At 38.4% G+C, this 24,888-nt stretch overlaps 1 protein-coding gene across 1 annotated transcript in view; it reads right to left on the reverse strand.

The window, feature by feature from the left end:
* Window positions 1–2,982: 2,982 nt before the first annotated feature.
* Window positions 2,983–24,888, reverse strand: part of LOC115231060 — a 28,879-nt gene continuing 6,973 nt past the window's right edge. The window contains exons 4-10 of the mRNA XM_029801152.2: window positions 20,914–21,059; window positions 19,539–19,848; window positions 15,443–15,550; window positions 9,171–9,277; window positions 7,397–7,904; window positions 6,443–6,584; window positions 2,983–3,971 (exon numbers count right to left, since the gene is read on the reverse strand). Coding sequence (XP_029657012.1) covers window positions 3,804–3,971; window positions 6,443–6,584; window positions 7,397–7,904; window positions 9,171–9,277; window positions 15,443–15,550; window positions 19,539–19,848; window positions 20,914–21,059 — 1,489 coding nt within the window. The 3' untranslated portion in view covers window positions 2,983–3,803. The remainder of the gene's footprint in view (window positions 3,972–6,442; window positions 6,585–7,396; window positions 7,905–9,170; window positions 9,278–15,442; window positions 15,551–19,538; window positions 19,849–20,913; window positions 21,060–24,888) is intronic.

Consider the following 24,888-nt stretch of genomic DNA (forward strand, 5'->3'; position numbering starts at 1 on the left):
TTTTTTTTAAGAACGACTTCTTATTTTGGAATTTGGTTTTGATATTTGTGTAAAATATATCTTTTCTAAAGAAATCTGTATTAAATTGTTTCTGGTTTATGTTATTACTAGAAAACTTTACATTTTCCCACTTCTGGCTCTATAGTCTATTCTGTTCCACCAATCCAACTTACTTGAACACTAATGCCCTGCTAAGTTCTGTGATTTAAGAAACCCAGCCAACACAACTAGAGTTAAGGCTAGTATTGTGACTGGACTGTAGAAGGTCAGATGTGTTCCACTCAAAATGTTTATATGTCGCAGCCATCTAGGGTCTGGTAAGTACTTAAGACAATGTTTGTATGAGGGGTTGTAATAAGGTTGAAATATTTGTCACTGTACTTGCCAAAGATCATCTATTCCTCATAGCAAGCATATACATAATTACCTCTTCCTTAGCGAAGGCGGGGGTATTGTTTTCAGTTGCGTTTGTTTGTTGTCCGTGGACAAGATATCTCAAGAACTGCTGTATGGATTTGGATGAAACTTTCAGGCATGTTTAGCCTCATGACTGGTATGAATTAGATTTTGGGATCAATCCTGTACCAGACAAGAATTCTGGATTTTTTACTTAATTTTTGAGAGCAGCCGGGTTCATTTTTAGTGTTCTCATTTGTGAGAGCAGTCGAGTTTATTTCAGATATTCTTATTTTAAAATGATTCTCCAGCTAATCATTGAGAGGACATTGGTGTTGCCTTGGTGGAGGTTTGTGCTCTCTGAGTGCTCTTGTTTTAATTGATTTAAATGTTGTAGCTGTTTCCCATGTCTTTCATTATCACTAATTAATCTTTAAGCTGATTCCAATTCAAGTTGATAGTTTCCCTCTCTCCTAACTATGGCTGTAATTTTAATTAAAAGTTCTTGTCTCACTACAATAAGCATGTTAGCACTGAGTTAACTGTTGGTTTCAGAGACTGTTTTATTTACAGTGAAAGGAATTTGTTTTTATGCTACAGGCAGTGAAACATGGCCTATGACTACAGAAGACATGCGAAGGCTTGAAAGAAATGAAACTAGTTTGCTCTGCTGGACGAGTAATGTTAGTGTGCTGGTACAACAGAATGGTGAATGATTTAAGAAAAAAACTGGATATAGAGATATCAGATGTTGTGGGCAAAAGAGAAGACTGCAGTGGTATGGTCATGTGATGTGTATGGATGAGGACTGCTGCATAAAGAAGTGCCAATTCCTTATTGCAGAGGGAACTTGTGGAAGGGGTAGATACAGGAAGATGTGAAATGAAGTTTGAGAAATGAATTTCAGACGTTGGGTCTCACACAAGAGATGACCAGTGGCCAAGGCTTCTGATGATTTGCTGTGCTTAAGAAGACTCATCAAACTTAGTAAAGTTGTGGCCATCCATACATACAGGCATCTCTTTCACAGTTATACCCACTACTCTTTCTCAGTTAAGAGTTTCTTGTCTTGCAGGCTTATGGGTACTGGTGCCAGCTCATGAATGCTAGTGCCACATAAAAAAGTACCTGTTTTGATATGTAAAAAGCACCCGTGCCAGTGCCTGGTACAAAACACCAGTGCCGGTGCCACATAGAAAAGCACCTGTGGTGATGCAAAGTAAAAGCACCCATGTCGGTGCCACATAACAAGCTCCTCTGTCAGTGTCGCATAAAGCACCTGTCCTGGTGCTACATAAAAAAGCATCCAGTACACTCTGTAAAGTAGTTGGCATTAGGAAGTGCATCCAGCTGTAGAAACCATGCTAAAACAGACAGTTGGAGCCTGGGCAACTCTCCAGCTTGCCAGCTCCACTCAAACCATCAAACCCATGCCAGCATGGCAAACACATGTTAAATGATGATGAGTGACTAACTTGTAACATGCAGTGTCTGTGTGTGCATGTGTAGGGCAATCATTAGCATTTTAGTATTTATTTCTCCAGTTTAAGAGTGGACAGGTCTGTTGTGCAATATGTTGTCATTTATCATGATCTTAGGCACAGTGATGGTAAGTGGGTGACTGGTATGGGACCAGCTGTCTGGCAGTGGTGACTTGATCAGGTGGTGGGGTATGAAGTAGTGGGTGGCTTGATGTGGAAGTGGTATATGACTGGCTGACTTTATGTGAGAATGTTGTAGGAGTACATGGCAGAACAGTAGGTGATTTGATATAGAGAGTATAATTATTTCAAAGTGTATCAAGTGAAACCTGAGGAAACTAGGAATAGCTGACATCAGCAATAACCAGAAGATAAAACTAGTTAAGTAAGCTGTATGTTGTAAAGAGAGGTCAGTCCTAATGCATTATGAAGAGTCCTTCCTTGAATAAAGGTCTTGTGTGACTTGTTAAATGTTACCTCTCTTTGCAACCTCAAATATTTTATGTCTCAAGTAAGACTGGAAGTTTAAATTTAAAAGAAGAAAATTGACAAAAAATGAAAATATTCTTTGGATTCTTTATTTTATTCTTGGAATTGATTCAACAAATATTATACTTGACATTAATATTGTTCATAAAAACACATTAAATTATAATAATTAAAAATTGAACTTAACAAAATTTTAACTGAATCAAGAATCTTTTTTTTTTTTATACAACTGATTAAGTACAAATAATTCAATTTTTGTAATGAGCAAAAACATGTGACAATGAACCTAATTCATTGTCTCATGTTGGCGAGATTGAGAATTGCATAAAGTTCTGAGTCTTGTAGTTTGAATAAACTCTAAATAAAATTGGCATAAGCATCCACTGTTTTGACTTAAAAATCAGCTCCAATACATCAGAAACTGTTTTTACAAAATCTTTAACCTGTTCAAAATGTAATATTGCCTTATTTAAACATATTGAATTAATATTTTGAATAATTAGTACATATAATTTCTTAAAGAATTTTCTTATTTCATATTTTTTAAAGAAATTTCTCTCCAAATTAAGTGCAATTTTTTAAATACTGATTATTATATTAAACGACCTAATTATTATTTTTTTTTTACTCAAAAAGAAAAGAATAGTATCTATGTGAGAGTGATGTCATCGGAGGTAATGACATTGATATATTGGTAGAAGGCTCTTTGTAAGAAAGGTTAGATCTGTACAAGCGTTTGTTTCAAAAAAGGATGTGAGGTTGGAGACTGAGAATTTACTCCCCTCGTTGAAAATTACCTCCCTTCATGAATATTCTTTTCTACTCTAGGCACAAGACCTGAAATTTTTGGGACCAGTCGATTAGAGCGACTCCAGTGCGCAACTGGTACTTTATTTATTGACGCCGCAAGGACGAAAGCAAAGCTGACCTCGGCAGAATTTGAATATTGCCTCCTATCAATGTGGGGTTGTCTATGAGATATTTGTGACGTCCAATTAAAAAAAAACCCTCTATTTCTACCTTTAGTCAAAATTTTATTGGCTAAATGATCACAACATAATTATCTATATCAGTGTTAAACCTTAGATACCAATATGAATCTTGGTTGGCCATAAATGACCATATTTTACACAGTATTTTGCTTACATTCATGATAACTATAACATACACACATTTAGGCTTTATAGATTTAGACATGTAAACAGCCAAGAAAAATTACTGTTAGATATTATAAACTAGCGTTTGTTCTTTGTATAAACTTTATCTGAAAATTCAAGTTGTTTTTCTTTAAATAAAGTTTTTAAATTTATGCATACCTTTTCTAGTCTTTTTGAATCATTTTTCAAGAGTCAAAGTGTAACATACAAATTTAACATGCTACTCACTGGTTGATGATGAACAAAACAGCTAACATGATGTTATACTTGTAATATTTATTTAATTGCTGAGGTTGGTTAACAGAAACTTCCATTTCTCAAGTTTTTCACTGTTGATATTAATTTCAGCTTCATCATCATCACTGCTTTCATCTCTTAAATCCAAATCTAAATGTATGTTTTGATGAACCAACAACTTATAACCTGGCTTGGGTTGTTTTTGTAAAGTCTGTAAATTTAAATAATTGAAATAAACATCAGCATTATTAAATGATTGATTCTTGTGTCAATTTTTATGAAGAATTTGAAACAAGAAGCTAGCTGAGATTCAAATTGTAGTTCTCAGATTTTCCCACTCTAGAATCACAACCTAAAATATTTCCATAAAAGGGATATTTGTGAATATGGTTTGACCAACCAGCATGAGCTGACTTATTGACAGCTGAGGTGGCAACTTAATAAGAAATGTGCAAGTTTTCTCGGCAAATGAATTCTAGAGCCTTCTGGGCAATGATTCTCTAAAGGGGTGAAAATTCAACTTAGTGCAGAGCTATGCCAGTTTTATATGGTTGTGTTGCTTTTCCTTTGTATGACAATCTCTCTTCTCTCACTTATTCTGGCAACTTCAGGATTTGCACTAGTCAGTTGTTTTTCCCATCTATTAACTCACTTATCTTTCTCTTCAATTCACAGGCCTTAACTAGTAATGTCAATCAACAAATATACAGCATTTGCAATAATTCATATGCTCTGTATCACTTACATAATATTAATTTATTGAATATGCATATTCAAATACAATGTGGTGATAAATAAGATATTTGGAAACTCTGTCAAATCTTAGTGTGGTTATTGTCAACATATATAACCTAATAGCCTAGCTGATGTGAGAACATTGAGAAAAGAAGCTACGACAAACAACTACATTAACGACTTCTCTTGAAGTGAGGGGAACATTTAAAATAAGATTTAGGAGCAAGAATACTAAACTACTGAAGTTCTCTATTTAATTTTTATCAAATTTAACACTGGCCAAAGAATTGACAGTTAACATCCATCCTAATATCAACAATGTTTTATAGCCTTGACTAAGATGCATATCATTAGCACATTCTATGTAGCTATAAATAGGTATACTAGATGGATACAGCAAACCTCTATAAGCAGAAGGAGCATAGTTACATGATTTTATATTTCAGAAGTAAGTTAAACTCATATGGATGTGGAAAGGAAGCAGAAAGTCATTCCAATACTTGACCTCAGGCCAACTGTGACAAGGAACCTCTAAATGGTTACTTGACATGCTAAAGGTAGCGGGCAAATCTCCCTTATCACACTCTCTCTCTCTTACTCTTTTACTTGTTTCAGTCATTTGACTGCGGCCATGCTGGAGCACCGCCTTTAATCGAGCAACTCGACCCTAGGACTTATTCTTTTGTAAGCCCAGTACTTATTCTATCAGTCTCTTTTGCCGAACCGCTAAGTAACGGGGACATAAACACACCAGCATAGGGGGACAAACACAGACACACAAACACACACACGCATACATATATATACATATATACGACAGGCTTCTTTCAGTTTCCGTCTACCAAATCCACTCACAAGGCTTTGTTCGGCCCGGGGCTATAGCAGAAGACACTTGCCCAAGGTGCCACGCAGTGGGACTGAACCCGGAACCATGTGGTTGGTTAGCAAGCTACTTACCACACAGCCACTCCTGTGCCTATATAGTTTTAAAAATAAGAACACATTGGGTTATATAGTTATAGGTGCACTGTTTCTGGACAAATAATGGAATGATCAGAGCCTTCAATAATTGGTCAGAGTGAGACTGAAGCCAACAACCATAACTGGCTCTATTTTCAGCATATTATATCACCATATACTCATCACACAGACTTTTACTACCAAATGGATATCTTCCTTAACTAAGAGAAATGTAATGTATTCTGGTAATATAAAATTCATTGTATAATCCAGTATGTACAAAAATGAACATAATCCTATCATTTATGGAATTCGTGGTACTTTAGTTGTGCATGTGTTTTGGTGTACTGTTCTATTTTAAGTAATATATTATCATTGTATAACTTATTTGTTAAAGGTTTAAGAAAGTATTGACACTGCTTAGTTACTGTTTTCACCAAATGAGGCTTGAAAAAAGGAAATATCAATGGAATGGGTAGTTGTTATACTGTTTAACTACAAGTCATCCCTGGTCAAGCAAACCTATAGTCAAAGGTATTCCAGCCATTATCTCTTGTCTTTTTCCTATATTTAGCATTGTATTCAATGTGTCCTTTTTACTCATGACAGTAGGGTGTTAATTGAGACACATTTGACTGCTATTGCCACTAACCACTTAGAGGCTCACTCAATGATTAATGATAGATGTTAGTACTAGGGAATGAGACACATGTGAACTTAAAGATTTATTCTTTAGTGATGTGAGAAGCCTATTAATAAATAAGAGTTTTCAGATGGGTAAGTTGTCTGAAACAGCTCAACAGTGGATTAAATATATTTCGGTGTTTAGTTTCATTCCTTTATCATCTGGATTTAAATCTTGTGAGGTGAAAGAACCTTCTGGAATACTATTCACTCATCAATTCTTCAGCCCTACCATTTCCATTACTAATAGCATCTTCAGACATTCATCATACACATTGAATCAATAATTCTTAGGTTACTCACCTCAAAAGAAATGCGATGAAGAGGAGGTAATGTACCTATTTTTTTGGAATTGGTTTTCTTCAACCAGTTTCTTATACATTGTTCTAAATCTTGTAAACTAGTAGAAATGCTCGAATAAGAATCCTCTGTCGAATTGTTATTACTGTTTTGGAATGTAGAGAACATAATGTTAGATCTTTATAAAATGAATGGAAACTATTATTATACTCATCAATGATCACTTTTAGTATGACAATAAAACAACAGAATATGCACTAAAAGATTACATCGTTCAGAGACAACTGAGTGCATCAATAAAGTATCTTGTGAATATATTAGATCTTAATCTAATGAAAAATATTTACTTAACTATGGCATGCTTTACTATATGATCTCAGTTTTGGTTTTTAATATATTGTTGTTGTTGTTGATGTTGTTTAGCCCCAGGTCAGCCCTGATTCTGGCAGGCATAAGATCAAATATATTGGCTTCTATTTCTTGCAGGTTGAGCAACTATATCAATGATTTCTTGTTAGCTGTAAAATCAGTACCTCTGTTTGGCTAGTGTGCTACAGTATTGCAAGTTAAACTCATATTTTGCAAACATCTATTTCTCAGGTGAATATCTTACACAACTAAAAAAGGATTATATCATGCATAAAGTTTATATGCACAACATCCTGTCGTCTTGCATTAGATGCAAAATTTTCCTTTATAAAAAAGTTATTTTCATCATCAGTCTAGTTGCTTCTATTCATCTCACAGAAAATTCATTGCTATGTTAATGCTTTTTTTTTTACATTAATTTTTAAAAATTGTTATTGTACCTATAGAGCCTAGGTTGAAAAGATTGAAAAGGGTTCAGCAAGAGGACTTTCTGTTATTCAAAGGGTAGGGAAAATAGAAAATGAAATAAATTTTGAAATATTTTTCAATTAGAAATTTATTTCAACATATACATATGTTAAATCTTACCTTGATTTCTTACCAAATATTAATGTATCACTAGAAGGTTTCTCAGAAACTTGATTATTGATAGGTATTTGTGGAAATAAGCATTTCTGAACTTTGGTCTTAATTTTCTTAGGAAACTTTTTTTGTTGTATAAGGAAGAAAATATTTGCTAATGATTGTTTATGCAATAAATGTCTTGTTTGCAATTGTGAAATATCTAGTCTGAAATTAAATGTAGTATTTCTGAATTCCTGAAGATTACTGCACTTTCGAGGTTGCTCTAAATCCTGCTTTAATCTGTTATGTAGATATGCTAGTAAGGGTATTTTTTGTTGACAATCTGTCAATAGGGATAGTCTTGAACAAAGTTTTACATCCAATTGTCTACGCATGCAATCTACTGTTTCAACATGATGACGTACAAATAAGCGTTCAAAATGTTTCATTTCCAGAACAATGAGTTCTGTCCTTTCAGCACTAATTACTGTATGTAGATTGGTGTCCAATTTCAGCAACACTTCTGTATCACCTGCAATCATATAGAAACTATTCTGAAATTTGAATGTACATACCTGTGCATATATATAATTACAATCTCTCTCATGTTTACTTACACACAATTATCATTCAGTTTATTTAGTTAACAAAACTTTTAATTTGAACACACACATACACCACCACCAACACCATCACCATTGTTTTAACATCCACATTTCTCTGCTTGAATGGGTCAAGTGAAATTATCTATGGCTGGATGCTGTTTCTGTCACCAACTCTCACCCATTTCCAAACATATTAATATTTTTCCTAGTCCTTCAGCATAAACGGTTGGATATGTTTTCATGGAAGATTGTAGATGAACAATACTGATTATATGATGGTGACCTTGTTTATAATCAGTGATACACAAATTCTGACACACACATTCAATCACACATGTGCACACACAAATGTACATACATGTGCATACAAGCATGCAAGCATACGTGCACGTGTTGTACTTCTTTCAGTTTCCATTTACTAAATCAACTTAAAAGGTTTTGATCAGTACAGAGCTCTAGTAGAAGATATATACCCAAATTGCTATATTGTGGAACTGAACTAGAAACCATATGACTATGAGGCAAATTTCTTAACTATTTTGGCTATGGCAAATTTATTATTTTTCTATTATGAAACACGAGCACAGGTAAGTTAATTATTCAACTTTTTATTTAGCTAGTTTCTGTTATCACAAGATACTTTTCATTAATACTTGTGCATACAATTTAATATAACTTGAAAAATTATTCTGCCAAAGTACAACATACAATAATTTAAATTGAAATTTGTTTTGTAAAAATATCCAAAGAATATCATGTAAAAAAAATAGATGAAATGTGATGTAGTGTATATATATGTCATTTGTATGTGTGTCTATATCAAATATTTCCCTTATTTCCAAAGTCATCCAAACAAGGGGCTTGGGAATCTGTGATTGATGCTTGTGAGACTAGAAACAGTTTTGAAAATTTGAAAATAGTGTTTGCACAAAATTTCTAATAGTTGCCACAAGAATGTTTGTGCTATGACTTGCATTTTTGAAATTAATTAATCCTGTTAAAAAGTTATAAATATTTAACCTTATTAGAGAAAATAGTAGGTACTTGAGAATTATTTTTAAGTTACGTTCAAAAAAATTTTTTGTTTGAACTGATTGGTCTTAGAAAGTGATGCATTTCCTAAAACAATATATAACTATTTGCTTGTAGCCAATCCAGCTTATAAATAGAATTTTAAAAAATTCATTATTTACCAATTATTTCATTTATACCAAGATTACACAAATGAATGGTTTTGGAAGCTTGTCTTCGTGATTTCAATCTGGAAATATTCTTAAAATTGTCTTTAGTTTCATGCTGACTGTTAAACAAACAAAAACACACATATATAATTATATGATTTTGGTAATGAACTGCATTTAGTTATTAATTATGAGTATAAATTTGGATACAAATTGAAGGTAAAGTATTTTGTGTTGGTTTATATCCATGTTTACATGTCTTGGTCTTGCTTTAGTCAATGTACTTGTCAGTATTACCTGAGTACTGTATACAATAAGTTCATTATCATTATTGATTCAATTATATCAAAATTTATCAGAATTAATGTACTACAAAAACTTGTGCAACTGTGAAAACGATCTCTTATGGAAATATGCTTAGAAATAGTTTTAGCATTTAGTTTGCTGAAGTGAAATAGAGCAACAGGATTTAATAAGAGGGCTAAAAAAACATCTGTTGGCATGCTTCACTGAGATTGCAAAGTAAATCTGAAGGATTGGTAAATTCAGAGAAGATGGGAATACAACTGATATTTTAAGACATAAGATGTCTTAAACTATTCTAGTCAGACATTTCAGTCACAAACATTTCTTGCCTTGATTTCAAACAATGTGTTTAGAATTATATTGTCCAATGTGTTCTTCAAGGTGGTTGAGTGTGATTTGAAGATGCCTTAGATGTTATTTTTCAATTGATTTAACAACTATGTTACAGGCCTCTGTCATTGGCTGTGGTTATTTTATGATTTACTCCATGGGTGAGTGTTTTGTCCATGGCCTTTGTAGACCCTCAGAGTTTACTCAATTGCATACATTCAGACTAGATCCCTAGTACACTTCTTTTCTATTTCTCTATAAATTTTGATGTACAAATGTTGAGGTTAAGCATGAACCACCTAACTCACCTCTCCTACAAATATGTGGCCTTATACTAATGTAAGAAATGTATATTACACATAATGTAAGAAATCAAAATGGCTGTGTGAATAGAATAAAATTTCCCTATAGCACTGTCCACAAGGCTTTTCTGAGAATCATCATCCTTTTATATAAATTTTCCTATAATTGTATAAGTTGGAAATGTTTTCACCAGCACTGTATTTTGCCATTTGCTGTAGTTACTTGTCATCTCCATGTGTTCAGCATCCTATAATCAGCCCTTGCCACATATCTGTGCCAGTGCAAGCTTCTCTCTTGCACACTGCAGTTGATACCTCTGATGCCCAACTTTTTATCTCTTCAGTTCATTTGTACTCTGTTGTTCATGTGTGCTAACATTACACATCCACTGCAGTATCTATCCATCCTGTGCACATCATTTGTATTTTATACCTATGTTTCACTTCTATGCAGTACTGCATTTCATATACAAGTATAATGCAATGTGCCCTTCACTCACAGAGAGAAACCCTTTGGTTCCTATAGCTCCCTGAACCTTTTCTATTTTGTGGTGTTGGTGAAAGAGTATGACGGATAGGGGAGAGCGGAAGTAGGGCTCGCAGGGCGGAAGCAGGGATTGCAGGGCGCATGCACGGCAGGAAGCGGAAGTGACAGGCAGAATGCACGTGTGGCATCGACGAGTTGCGGCAGACATGACGAAGGCACCAGACGATCGAGTTGGCTAAGAGGTATCCGAATTCATCTCCGACGAGGTAAGACCCAATTACATTTCCATTCTCCCTTTTTCTATTGTACTCTTTTCATCGTTCACACTACAAGCTATTTCGGCAAATAAACACTCGGTTTTATAAAAAAAATAAAAAAATAAAAATTATGCGGAGTGCTCTGGTTTCGCGCAAACCTATAACACCGTTTTGCGGCGACACTGATGTGGTCGCTTGGTTGAAGAGAGTTAAGTTGGTGGCGAAGCTCCATGGTATAGGTGACCTGGCGAGCTTCATGCCACTGTACTTGGATGGCCCGGCGTTGGCGTTATATTTAGAGATGGAGGAGACGGACCAACTTAGCGCAGATAAAGTAGAAATCCGGCTGATGGAGGCCTTTGCGGAAGGAATGTTCGAGGCATACGCTCGCCTGGGTAGAATGAGATGGACTGGGAAACTGGTGGATGTGTTTGCCAATGAGCTTAGAAGACTGGCTAAATTGGCGGGTTATGAGGGAGAGTCGCTAGAACGGACGGTTAGGTTGGCGTTCGTGACCGGCTTTCCCGACATCATGTCGGTCGAGCTACAGAAGCTCCCAAACGTGCATTCGATGCCGATGGCCGACATCATATCTCGGGCATGTGTACTAGTTTTGTGCAGCAGGATGACGTCAGTAGCAGCGACTGCAACGTCGAAAAGTGGCCCAGCTAGGAGCAGCGGAGAGGGGCTGAGGAAAGAATGTGTGCGACCGTTCAAAGGACAGTGTTTCCGGTGCCAAGGTCCACACATGGTGCGTGACTGCACGTCGCTCAAGCCTGAGGTGATTTGCTACCGGTGTTGAGAGCCGGGGCATGTAGCCAACAAGTGTCTGCGGGGAAACGGACCGCGGGAGACCACTGCGCCAGTAGTTGTCCCTTTGGATTAGTAGTGGCACCTTTATCATCGCTACCTGTGGTCGACATTCTGGTGAAGGGGAAGATGTCGCGAGCCCTGGTGGACACGGGCTGTACAACGACCCTGATGACTACAGAAGTGGCAGAGACGTGGAGTGGAGGAAGCAGTGTTAGGGCAGTCGACGGAAGAGAAGTACACTGCGAAGGGGTTACGGATGCGCAGATTGTGGTGCAGGGACTACAGCTGACGTTGCGAGCGATTGTGGTTGGTCACTTGGTGGACGAGATTGACGTGGTAATGGGGATGGATGCAATCACCCGCTTGGGAAGTGTCACCGCCAACGAGGCTGGCGTAACGTTTGGGTTAGCGGGGAAACCGTGTAGGGCGAGACCGTGCACCGATGAGAACTGTGAGGAAAAGGATGCGGCGCACACCATTGAAGACCAGGATTTTCGGGCTGTCTTTGATGGCAAGAGGTGAACAGTGGAGTGGCACTGGAAGAGAGAGCCCCCGATGTTAAAGAATAAAGTGGGCTGCTATCAGCATACTATAAAAGGAGATGCCAGAAGTGAGTTCGAGGGGGAGGTGGAGCGGTGGATTAAGGAGAAAAGAAGAGAGCGGAGTCCTGCCACTGATGGCGGTGATACAGCCCACAAAGCATAAGGTCAGGCCAGTGCTTGACTTCTGAGAGCTGAATGACCACGTGTCGTGTCATACAGGCGGCGAGGCCACGGATGTCTGCGGAGACACCTTGTGAGAGTGGAGGCAGACGATGGGGGCCTCCACGATTGTTGATTTGAAGTCGGCATACCTACAGGTGCATGTGGCTGAGAAATTATGGAAGTACCAGCTCGTCAGGTATAGGGGCTGGACGTACTGTCTGACCAGGTTGGGATTCGGGCTGAATTCAGCACCGAAGATTATGGCAACAATTCTCAAGGCCATCCTGGGGAAGGTGGACAGAGTAAAAAGGGCCACCAATTCATACATCGATGACATTCTGGTGGATGAAACCGTGATACCAGCAATGGAGGTCATAGGCCACCTGAAGAGTTTTGGACTGATCGCCAAGCCGCCAGAGGCTATGGAGGGAGGTGCTGCCCTGGGCCTCAAGCTATGGAGAGACAAGGCCGGCGCCTTGGTGTTCCGGTGAGGGAATGAGGTCCCTGAACTGGGCACCAGCATGAGTAGACGGGAACTGTTCTCTGTGTGTGGGAAGCTGGTGGGACACTACCCGATTGCAGGCTGGCTCCGGACAGCATGTAGCTTCATCAAGAGACGAGCCGAAGGAGTGAAGTGGAATGATAAAGTGGGGGAGAGGACGATCGACATGATGCAGGAAGTCTTGGTCAGAGTAGGAGCAGAGAACCCAGTGAGGTGCAGCTGGTATGTTCCCAAATCAAAGAGCGGGATTGTATGGTGTGACGCCAGTAGCATCGCAATAGGGGTTGTCTTGGAAGTGGGAGGTGTCACGGTGGAAAATGCAGCCTGGCTCAGGAAGATGGATGACTGCAATCATATCAACGTGGCGGAGTTGGATGCCGTGCTGAAGGGGGTGAACCTAGCCTTGAAGTGGGGGTTGCACACCATAGAAATCAGGACTGATTCGGCCACTGTACTTGGTTGGGCGACAGCAGTCATCACCGATGAGCGGAGGGTGCGGACCAAAGGGGCTGCAGAGATGCTGGTAAAGCGTCGATTAGGAATACTGCGTGAACTAACCACTGAGTTCAATCTGAAGCTGAGCGTGATCTTTGTGCCTTCCGAGAAGAACAGGGCAGACGTCCTGACCAGGGTAAAGCGAGCCTGGTTGCAGGTGCCAGAGGATGCGAAGCAGGCTCTAGCTGCAGTATGCCGTCTGAGCGACTTGGAGTTACGGAGACTGCACACCATGCATCACATGGGTGTGGACAGGACATTGTTCCTAGCCAGAAAAGTTGACTCCGACGTAACAAGACAGAGCGTGCAGAGAGTGGTTAGCAGTTGTGACAGGTGCCAGTCCATCGACCCTGCTCCGGTCGTGCATGAAGCGGGAAGTATTCCAGTGGACCAGGACTGGAAACGACTGGCGGTGGACATAACACACTACCGGCAGGGGACATACCTCTCAATCGTTGACTGCGGACCGGGGCGGTTGGCCATATGGAGGGAGATGAAGTCGGGGACCGCAGAAGAAATTGTGAAAGTGTTGAATGAGATATTCCTGGAATGAGGCCCCGTGGATGAACTGCTTCTGGACAACGGCACTGCATTTCGCTCGGATGTGCTGAGAGAAATGCTTGATGAGTGGAAGGTCAATCGCTTCTTCAGGGCGGCATACCGGCCAAGTGGAAATGGGGTGGTGGAAAGGCATCATCGTACCATCAAGGCCATGGCAGAGAGGGGTCACATTTCACCAGTCGAGGCCGTGTTTTGGTACAATATGTCGCCCAGATCAGGACAGGCTGAGGAGTCGGTGCCACACAGGGCAATATTCAGGTACGAGTGGAGGCATCCGTGTACTACATCAATGCGACCCGGGCAGAGGAAGAGCACGCCTTCGTGCAGGTCGGGGAGGAAGTCTGGGTAAAACCCCCAAACGCACGGTGTACATCGCAATGGGGAAAGGGGACAATAACCTCTGTAAATTCAAAGAATAACATCTCGGTCGATGGTATGCCATGCCACGTTTTGGACATACGGAGGATTGTCCATGCCCCAGAGGATGGGACCAGCAGCAGTGGGCAAGACGAAAACAACAGACAGGATGACGAGGCCGGCAGCAACACACCAGGAACAAGTCCTAGGGTCGCACTGCGACCACAGAGGGAGCGGCACCCTCCTCCCTGGTTGGCTGATTATGAAACCAGTTTCAGGTGCGGGAGCAAGTGAGAAAGCCGGTTCAGTGATCTGTAGATCAGGGGGGCATGTGGTGTTGGTGAAAGAGTGTGACGGATAGGGGAGAGCGGAAGTAGGGCTCGCAGGGCGGAAGCAGGGCTTGCAGGGCACATGCGCGGCAGGAAGCGGAAGTGACAGGCAGAACGCACGTGTGGCATCGACAAGTTGCAGCAGACACGACGAAGGCACCAGACGATCGAGTTGGCTAAGAGGTATCCGAATTCATCTCCGACGAGGTAAGACCCAATTACATTTCCATTCTCCCTTTTTCTGTTGTACTCTTTTCATCGTTCACACTACATATTTCATCATCACTGTAACTCACTTCCATTATTAATTAGGTCACCTAGTTAACTGAAGCTGTCAACTATTTCTATCTAGTAAGCCCTCCTGATATTTGACTGTTATATATTAAGAGAGCAGATTTACACGGAGTACAAAGGCACAGAAAACTAAGGGGAGAAGGTATGGTACTACAGGTTTCATAGCTATTTCCGGGGGCTCAGAATTACATAATAATGTTGGCAGCTGAAGTTTGCACAAAGTCAAGAATGTGCAATGAGTAGCAGATGCATATAAACATTTTAGTAAATCTGGCCTCCATCTTCAGGGTGGAGAGATTGACATCTGACATTTCCTGTCAATAGACTATGGCCATACTGGGGCACTACCTTCAAAATTATAAGCAATGGCATCAACCCTCGTACTTGACTGGTAATTGATCACAAAAAGAGAAAAATAAAAGATGAAGTTTATGTGGGCATAATTTGAACACAGAATGTAAAGGGACATAATCAAAAGTTATAAACATGCACTACCAATTTTGTCATCTGCTAGATATTTGTAGAAATGTAGAAATACTATACTTGCTGTATTGAAGACACTGTAGATGTTGTCAAATTGCTTTTCATAAATGGAACAAGGTGGGGATATTGTAAAGCATGGAGCCTCGTATTGTAAAATATTCCAACTTGTCCCCTAAAAGAGAATGATAAACATACATTTATAAATAACAGAGTCTATATATATATATATATATATATATATATATATATATATATATATATGCATACACACGTATGTATGTGTGTATGTATGCATGTATCTCTCTCTCTCTCTGTTTATATATATATATATATATATATATATATAATACAAATAAGAAAATGGAGAAACGAAATTTAGTTTGCTCATCAACTTTCGGATATTAGAATGTTGGATTATTTATTCATTTAACAAAATGAGAACCTTAATAGCATACATATTATAAAAATCATAATATAAATTATTGAAATCATTAAAATCACTTCTTACAGCTGTTTCAGCCTATGGTTAAAAGTAGTTATTTTAATTTTTATTGCCTATAATTGTTAATACATTGAGGTTGTAGGCATTTAAAAATAGGGTACTTATATATATAACCATAGGCCTCATCAGAGGTTATAAGGCTGTATAAACCATGCAAGAACAGATGATTGAGAGTGGTGTGGCCTCTGGACTTCCCAGCTCCTGTCAAACCTTCCTATTCATGGCAACATAGAAAAACAGACATTAAATAATGATGATAGTGATGATGATGAGGATGATGAACTCACACAATAAAATCCTAATTTTTCTTTGCATCTATTCACAATTCTCTTTAAACCTGATAACAAATTTCACACTATATGGAATAGTACAGTTGCTATACTACTCTTTTTTAAGTAGAAAAGAAACCTTTCGTATGGATTGTATGCTGCACCTACCACACAATTCTGCATTGAACATTGACAAATGCTCCTGTTTCTCTTCTGTACTTACATACTTCTACATTACAAGAAGTAAGCAAATGCTTTTTTGACAGGTTTTAGTTGGCATGATAAAATGTATTCTCTAATACTTCCAGTTACGAAGAGATAAATATGAGCTGGAGCTAGTCAGGTCATGTAAATCTAAGTAGGGAAACTTTATTTGATTACACTCTTGATGAAGTTTGCATAAGCTTAGTCTATATTAACTATTTATTTTATTTGAATGAAATTGTTATTGTGTTGGAATGAACAATCTTTTTTATTCTATATTCTTGTATCATTTAACTTATTTTATCTATCAATATTTATGTATGGTTAAGGTGGCAAGGTGGCAGAAATTATTAGCATGCCAAGCAAAATGCTTAACAGTATTTTGTCTGTCTTTATGTTTTGAGTTCAAATTCTGCTGAGGCTGACTTTTACTTTCATCCTTTCAGGATCAATAAAATAAGAACTTGTTGAGCATTGAGGTTGATTTAATTGACTTGCCCACTTCCCCAAAATTGCTACCTTTGTGCCAAAATTTGAAATCTATATTTATACATGTTATGCTGTGATATGAGCTTTCTATGATGTTAGGCAATATTTCCATGAACTTAAAACAGCCCAGTAACAAATGTTACTAGAAATCTGTGTGATTTCTATAAATATTGTTATAAGATACTGCAATCAAATGCCTTACCTCCTTCCTACCCCTGAAAAATTGTACAAACCACATGCTCACAAAAACTATTGCAGCTTGTGTGGAGAAGTGGATGAGGGGCTTTTATTTTTTAGTAGGCCTTGATCATACTCTGCATCAGTTTATGCATAGTGCTGGTGAATTATTTCCTTGTTGGTTTTAAATTGCTGCTAGCCACCTTCATTTTTTTATCATTTTCACATTGCCATTTTGTGAAATCAGTCACTGATTCCAATGGCATTCTCCATTATATTGACAGGGTGAGTTGGCCTCTACCAGCTGTGATGGCGTGAGCATTACTGATGAGTATTAATTTCCCATACGAAATTAGTATGCTAATCTATTGCATCTCGCTCAGAGTGGGGAGGATTTTCTTCCCTGTCAATACAAAGAGACCATGTGGCTTTTGTGGCTAAAGGAATCTACAACTTCTATTTCTAGCAATGCTGGTGCTCACTGCTCCCTCGTCATTCTTAGTGATGGTGAATTATTTCCTTGTTGGTCTTAAATTGCTGCTAGCCACCTAGATTATATATATATATATATATATATAATATATATATATATATATATCTATATATATAAAACTCTAGTTGTGTGAGTGTCTGTCCCCTTCGATTTAGATTCCTAACTCCTCCCACATTTTGCGGTGTAGTTTAACCAAATTTGGGTATCTTATAGTCGTGATTCATATCGAGCCCGTCTGGCTATTAGCGCGCGTCTACGATGAGTCTACAATTTTAAAAATAATTTAACATCATTTTTTATTCCATTTTAATGCATAATTTTTCATGTGTCGATGGCGGTGGAGTTGGCGTCCACGCTCACAGCTGCACCTGTTTGCTTCTCCCCCTTCCCTCCCTCGTGAAGCTGTGGGGAAGGGAGTGTAAAGAAATCAACGTCGTAATGCGTTGTCAAGGAGACCAGCGTTCTTTTAGAACAACGACTTCATGGCTTGAAGACACCAAAACAGAAATGGCTAAGAAAGCCCGAATTGGCATCTATAAGGGAAGTAACTCTCTAAAAATGCGCTTATATAGTTATTTCCCTTACAAACCTGAACAACGCCGGGCGATACTGCTAGTATATATATATAATAATAATAATAATAATGAAATTATTGTATACAGTGCTCAGGTGCACCACAACTTGTCAGAAAGTGCATATAAAGTACATGCAGTAATGTAAAAATGTCTGGAAAGCGAACAATGTATGAGTCAGATACATGCTTGTGTGTGTATGGAGGGAAGAAAATCAGGTGTAGTGTTGGTGAATCTCAGAAAGCATGGAAGTTTTGAAGGATGCAGTGCTCCGACAACTAACAACTGATGCCGGCAGTTTGTTCCATGCTTCAGCAACTCTCAGCGTGAAAAAAGAGGAGTATAATAACAGCTAGGTTAGCAGAGTAACAAATACTAGGGAGACCATCGTATAGACTGCTCTAATGGAGACCAATGAGGAAGGCAGCAGCACCACCAGCAACAAGGGTGAGGAAGATGATTTCTTCAGCAACATCACTTGGTTCTGGGAGAGTAGGAGTCACAGGTCACTGAAATCCAAGGCACAGAACTTGGTGAAGACCTAGCTGGAGGTCATCTCAAAGGAGATCCTGACTGAAGTTGCTTGGGTGAGCAGGTCTTGATCGACCTGTTCGCCATGTATAACACTGCCATCCCATCCAGTGCTGCAGTTGAGTGCCTGCACTCTATAGGCAAAGATATTTTGAGGGCCAAGAGAGCCACCCTGTCTGATGGCAACTTTGAGAGGCTGATGTTTATGAAGGGCAACCAGCATCATGTTGAGGTGATGGAGAAGACCCATCCGGAGTAGTACACCTTGATCATCTGATCTTGGCATGATACCTATGCTATACTATACCTTTTTGATTTGTTTAATGCTTTTTGTACAGTAAATAAAGTGTATGTTGACTGAAAAGCTAATGTTTAATTTCATTTGTTCATTTAATTATTTGCATACATATTGATCATCATCTGATCTTGGCATGCTATACCTTTCTGGAAAGCTCTGTGTCTAAGCTACAACATGAAAATTTCAGCTTTCTAGGTCTGTTTTTGTGGGGTTTTAGAGCCAAAAAACCAAACCCAATATACCACAGTACTATGAATAAAAAGTTTGGAAAATATTTACTTCAATGCTCTACAGGTTCCAGCCATTTCAAATTTTAGAATTGATATTGGTGTGAACTGAACATAGATGGCTAAACCATACCTCCTTCCTGAATAAATGAGTCTCATTAGAACCCAACATCATTTAGTGGACTACCACTCTATACTAGAATGAAGAAAGCAAAATTGAATCTTCCTCAACACCAACTTTCTGCTGTCCTTGCAGAATTTGAGCCTTGAGCTAAGACAAAATAAAACTAGATACTGAAAATTATTATGATCTATCATTCTGCAGTTTGAACCATTTCTATGATCTCTCTCTTGTATTCTAAACTGTACTCATATAAATAATAATGAAAATAACATACGTTAATACAAAGTATATACAAGTCACAGGTTCTCTTTGTCGAATAAGAATTTCATCATAACTCAGTACAATTTTGTAAACTGCCATTGCTAGCTGATGTCTGTATTTGTGTGACCAACCCCAAAACAAGGGATGTGCACAAATGAATGCAATCTTTTGTTGAAATTCCCATGTCAAGACATCTTTCACTGATCTCTCATATAAGGCTTTTGCAACTACCATTAAATCTGTTATTTCATCTGCAATCACTGTTGCTGTCCGGATAGAATCTGTTGACAATAATGCCACTTCTCCAAATGGATCACCAGGAACTTAAATGAGAGAGAAAGAAATATACATATAGTGATTAACAAAAACATTGTGTGTGTAACAGCAGCAGCAGCAGCAGCAGTAGCAGTAGTAGTAGTAGTAGTAGTAGTAGTAGTAGTAGTAGTAAACCTTCTCTATGCATTGTAGGAGGACATGATACTCCAACAGAGTATTCTTGGCTAGAGTTGTTGATCAGCTAAACATAGCTATACTTTGAATAGATGCAACGGTAACATTTAATGAAGGAGAGCCAGTGTGACAGCTTCTAAAGCAAAGACTTGATTTCTTTTAATGTATCATCCAAATCTATTTCATCTAAACACAACAGTATCTATTAATGTAGAGACCATTTGATTAAAGTCTTAATTATCCATAATTTTGGAACATGATCGATTCGCAAATTACAGTACTAAAATATGGATTGCACAGCCTCTAGTTATTAGCTAAGTTCAGACCATTTAAAAAAGAAATACCATATTTTTCTGAGTATTACTTTCCAAACTGAGTTAACAAGAGTTTATTACTTTATACAATTGTCTAATACTACGAGCTGAAGTAAAGCACTCTTTACAAGAAACTCAGCCTGTAAGAAATAGTAGTTCTATCTCCTAAGATTACCCTCTACTGTTTTAAAAAAAGTGACAGACACGTTGGATAAAGCAATTCTAGATATGCTTTATCCAAATAGAAGACAAAAGGGCTGCAGCTGGAATTACTTTGAATACAGGTAGGGACAATGAGACTTGGATTAAGTAATATTTGTTCAACACTATCATACCACAGTTAAGTTGATAATCAGAGTTGTAATTGTGTATTTTAAATGTTTGGCGAAGCTGGTGGCAGTGATGATGTAGCATTGATCTAACCAGTATCATCATTCTCATCAGCACTATTATCAACGTCAAAATCATCATCAGCACCTTTGCTTTTGTTGTTATTATTATCATTGCCATCATCATAATTCTCACTATAGTCACAGAAACTCTGAAGAATACATGTTCATATAGTTTTTAAAAATCTCTGAAAATGTGAACATAACTAAGAAATATTTCTATTCAACAACTTACCAAGATTGCATACAAAATTGCCCAGTTTACTTCTATCAAGCTCTTGTTTGTCATTTTTCAGATCAGCTTCTGATAACTTGGTAATTTTTTCATCTTCTTTGCTTAAATTGTAGATAGTCACTTTTCCACGAAGAATAATATAGAAGCTATATACAAAAATACAAAAATGGAAAATATACAATTTTATTTTGAGCTTTACTAAAAGGTAAACCAGCAAAACTAAGTGAAAATAAGAAATATTATCATCAGAATAAATAAACATATCAATAAATAAACAAACCTTAACACATATAAACTTATTACATAAATATCTTCCTTACAAACATGAAAGTGCATACATGCATACATGCACACACACACACACACACAATGAAACCTCATATTATTACACACTTTTAAGCTTTAGTGAGAAATTATTGGAAATATATATTTTTTAATGTAAAATTAAATAAGCATAAGTTGAATTAAAAAGATGGGAAAGGCAGGACAAGACCAGAGAGAAGAGGAAACATGAAAAACAGTCATTGAAGAGGTTACAGGATGTGTGATAAAAGAACTCTGAATAATAATAATAATAATAATAATAATAATCCTTTCTACTAAAGCAAGGTTTGGTGAACCAAGGTAAATTATCCCAAGTGGGGGTCAAAATGAAATTCTTGTGGGTAATGAGGACTTACTAGACATAAGTAAAATTATATAAAAATGTGTTCCTTGTTACGACAGAAATTTTTCTTCTGGCAACACTGTATCTGTCCAATGTAAATGATGTGAAAATAGATTTATATAAATATTTTCAATAAAATAGATTCAATAAACCTTTTGAATTCAATTTTGAATTTCTTCCTTTCAAATCAAGTGGGTAACATCAGTGTAAATAAATATATTTTGAAGCAATTGGTTAAAAAAGTTCCCTGACTTCTATACTAAAAGCAAAGGGTCTGAAATTTTTGGGGAAGGGACTAGCCAATTACATTGACCCCAGGGTTTCCCTGGTGCTTAATTTATCGACCCCAAAAGGGTGAAAAGCAAAGTTGACCTTGACAGAATTTGAACTCATGACATACAGACAGACGAAATGCCATTCAGCATTTTGCCTGGTGTGCTAATGATTCTGCCAGCTCACTGCCTGGATAATGATAATGATAATAGTATTACTACTACTACTACTACTACTACTACCACCACCACCACCACCACCACCACCACCACCACCACCACCACCACCACCACTACTACTACTACTACTACTACCACCACCACGACGACGACGACGACGACGACGACGACGACGACTACTACTACTACTACTACTACTACTACTACTACTACTACTACTACTAATAATAATAATATAATAATAATAATAATAATAATAATAATAGTTTGGGCATCCTGGATATCAGGAGAGGTATTATCTCCATTGCTTTTTGTTCTTTGTATGATCCCTCTGATCTTTGTACTGAGGAAAATGTGCAGAGAACAGCTGCTGTCACATTCCAGGGAGAAAAACTATAAGTAGTTGATAGCTTCCATTACCTAGGCGACCAAGTAAGTAGCGGGGGTGGATGCTCTGAAAGTGTAGCTGCTAGAATAAGAATAGCCTGAGCAAATTTCAGAGAGCTCCTATCTCTACTGGTGACAAAGAGCCTTTTGCTCAGAGTAAAAGTTAGACTGTATGATGCATGTGTACAAACAGCCATGCTACATGGCAGTGAAACATGGACCATGACTGCTGAGGACATGCGTAAGCTTGCAAGGAATGAAGCCAGCATGCTCCCCTGGATGTGTAATGTCAGTGTGCATACACGACAGAGTGTAAGTACCTTGAAAGAAAAATTGGACTTAAGAAGCATCAGATGTGGTGTGCAAAAGAGACGACTGTGCTGGTATGGTCATGTGTTGTGTAGGGATGTTGACAGCTGTGTGAAAAAGTGTCACACCATAGCAGCTGAGGGATCCTGTGGAAGAGGCAGACCCAGGAAGACCTAGGATGAGGTGGTAAAGCATGACCTTCATACATTGGGCCTCACCGAGGCAATGACTAGTGACCGAGACCTTTGGAGATATGCTGTGCTTGAAAAGACCCACCAAGTCAAATGAGACCATAACCCGTGACCTATGCCAGTGGTGTATAACCAGCCCACTTATGAGTACCCTTCATTCATTGAACAATAAACTGTGCTTGCAAAGACCTGTTGAGGCAAGTGAAACCAAAATTGCTGATGTGGCTGATGACAGTACTGCCTGATTGGCATTCATGCTAGTGGAACGTTAAAAGCACCATCCGAGCATGACTGTTGCCAGGGCCGCTAACTGGCTCCCATGCTGGTGGCATGTAAAAAGCACCATTCAAGCGTGATCATTGCCAGCGTCGCCTTATTGGCATATGTGCTCGTGACACATGAAATACAACTTTCAAGCATGGTTGTAGCTAGTGTCACCGGACTGGCTCCTGTGCAGATGGCACATAAAAAACACCTTTTGAGCATGGTCGTTGCTAATACCGCCTGACTGGCCCTCGAGCTGGTTGCACGTAAAAGCACCCACCACACTCTTGGAGTGGTTGGTGTTAGGAAGGGCATCCGGCTGTAGAAACTTTGCCAGATCAGATTGGAGTCTAATGCAGCCTTTTGGCTCAGTCCTCAGTCAAACCATCCAACCCATGCCAGCATGGAAAGCAGACATTAAACGTCGATGATGATGATGATGATGATTGCCTTCAAAGTATTCTCCAGATGCAATTTCCACTGTTCAAAGCAGTCCTAGAACTCTTGCAAAGTGATACTTTTTAACTCCTTCATTGCTTTTTCTTTACCTCTTCCACATCTGAAAAACATTTTCCTTTAAGGACGTTTTTCATTTGGGGGAACAAAACAAAGCCACAGGGAGTAAGATCGGATGAATAGGATGGGAAAATAAGTGGAGTCATGCCATTTTTGGTCAAAAAGTGTCTCACACACAAGGTGGTGTGAGCAAGCACATTGTCATGATGAAACTATCACTCTCCACTTTTCCACAGGTTGGGGCATTTTCATCTCACTGTGTCTTGCGAAAACTTCAGAACTGTCAAGTAACATGTCTGGTTAACAGTTTGACCAGATGGAACAAATTCTGTCTGGACAATTCCTTTCGCATCAATGAAACAAACCAGCAGCATCTTGACATTGGACTTCACTTGACATGCATTTTGGGGGCATGGTGACATTGAATACTGCTATTGACTTGATTGCTGCTTCGTTTCCTGGTCATAGCCATAGCACCAGCTTTTGTCACCAGTGATGATCTTCAAAAACAGGTCTAGGTTAACTTCTAACTGTGTTTTCAGTTCATGACATGAATTCAGTTGTGACTGCTTTTGATCTTCTGTGAGCAAGCGAGGCACAAATTTTGCTGCAACTTCTTTCATTTGCAATTCCTCTCTCAAAAGTTGTTGGCAGGAGCTCCAAGACATGGCAGTCATATCAACAAGTTTGTCAATTGTTCAGTGACTGTCCTCCAAGATCAGTTCATGAATTTTCATGATGTTTTCATTTGTTTGGGAGGTTGATTATCACCCTGAACAAGATTAATCTTCAAGCGACAAGTGATCATTCCTAAAGCTTGTAAGCTTGTGTTTTGCTCATGGCAGTGTCTTTGTAAGCTGTTTGAAGCATGACATCTGTTTCAGCTGCTGTTTTCCCCAGTGAAAAACAGAATTTCATGGAAGCATGCTGTTCCTTTGTTTCAGCCATTGTAAAAATCAATGAACAGGGGAAAAGCACTGTAAAACAAAGATGCACTAAGTGGTAGTACGATTTCACCCTCCACCACCGGTCAACAAACTGATGTCTGAGGGTCACATTAAATGGCTTCTAGCAGTGGAAGCCTGAACTACACTGGGATTGTCTAACAGAAAACATTCCTGGTTACTTTTGAGTACTCCCTCGTATGTATGTAAGCATGTATGTATGTATGTGTGCATGCGTGCATGCA

The sequence above is a fragment of the Octopus sinensis genome, linkage group LG2 (assembly GCF_006345805.1).
Source record: "Octopus sinensis linkage group LG2, ASM634580v1, whole genome shotgun sequence".
In the NCBI taxonomy this organism is placed as follows: domain Eukaryota; kingdom Metazoa; phylum Mollusca; class Cephalopoda; order Octopoda; family Octopodidae; genus Octopus; species Octopus sinensis.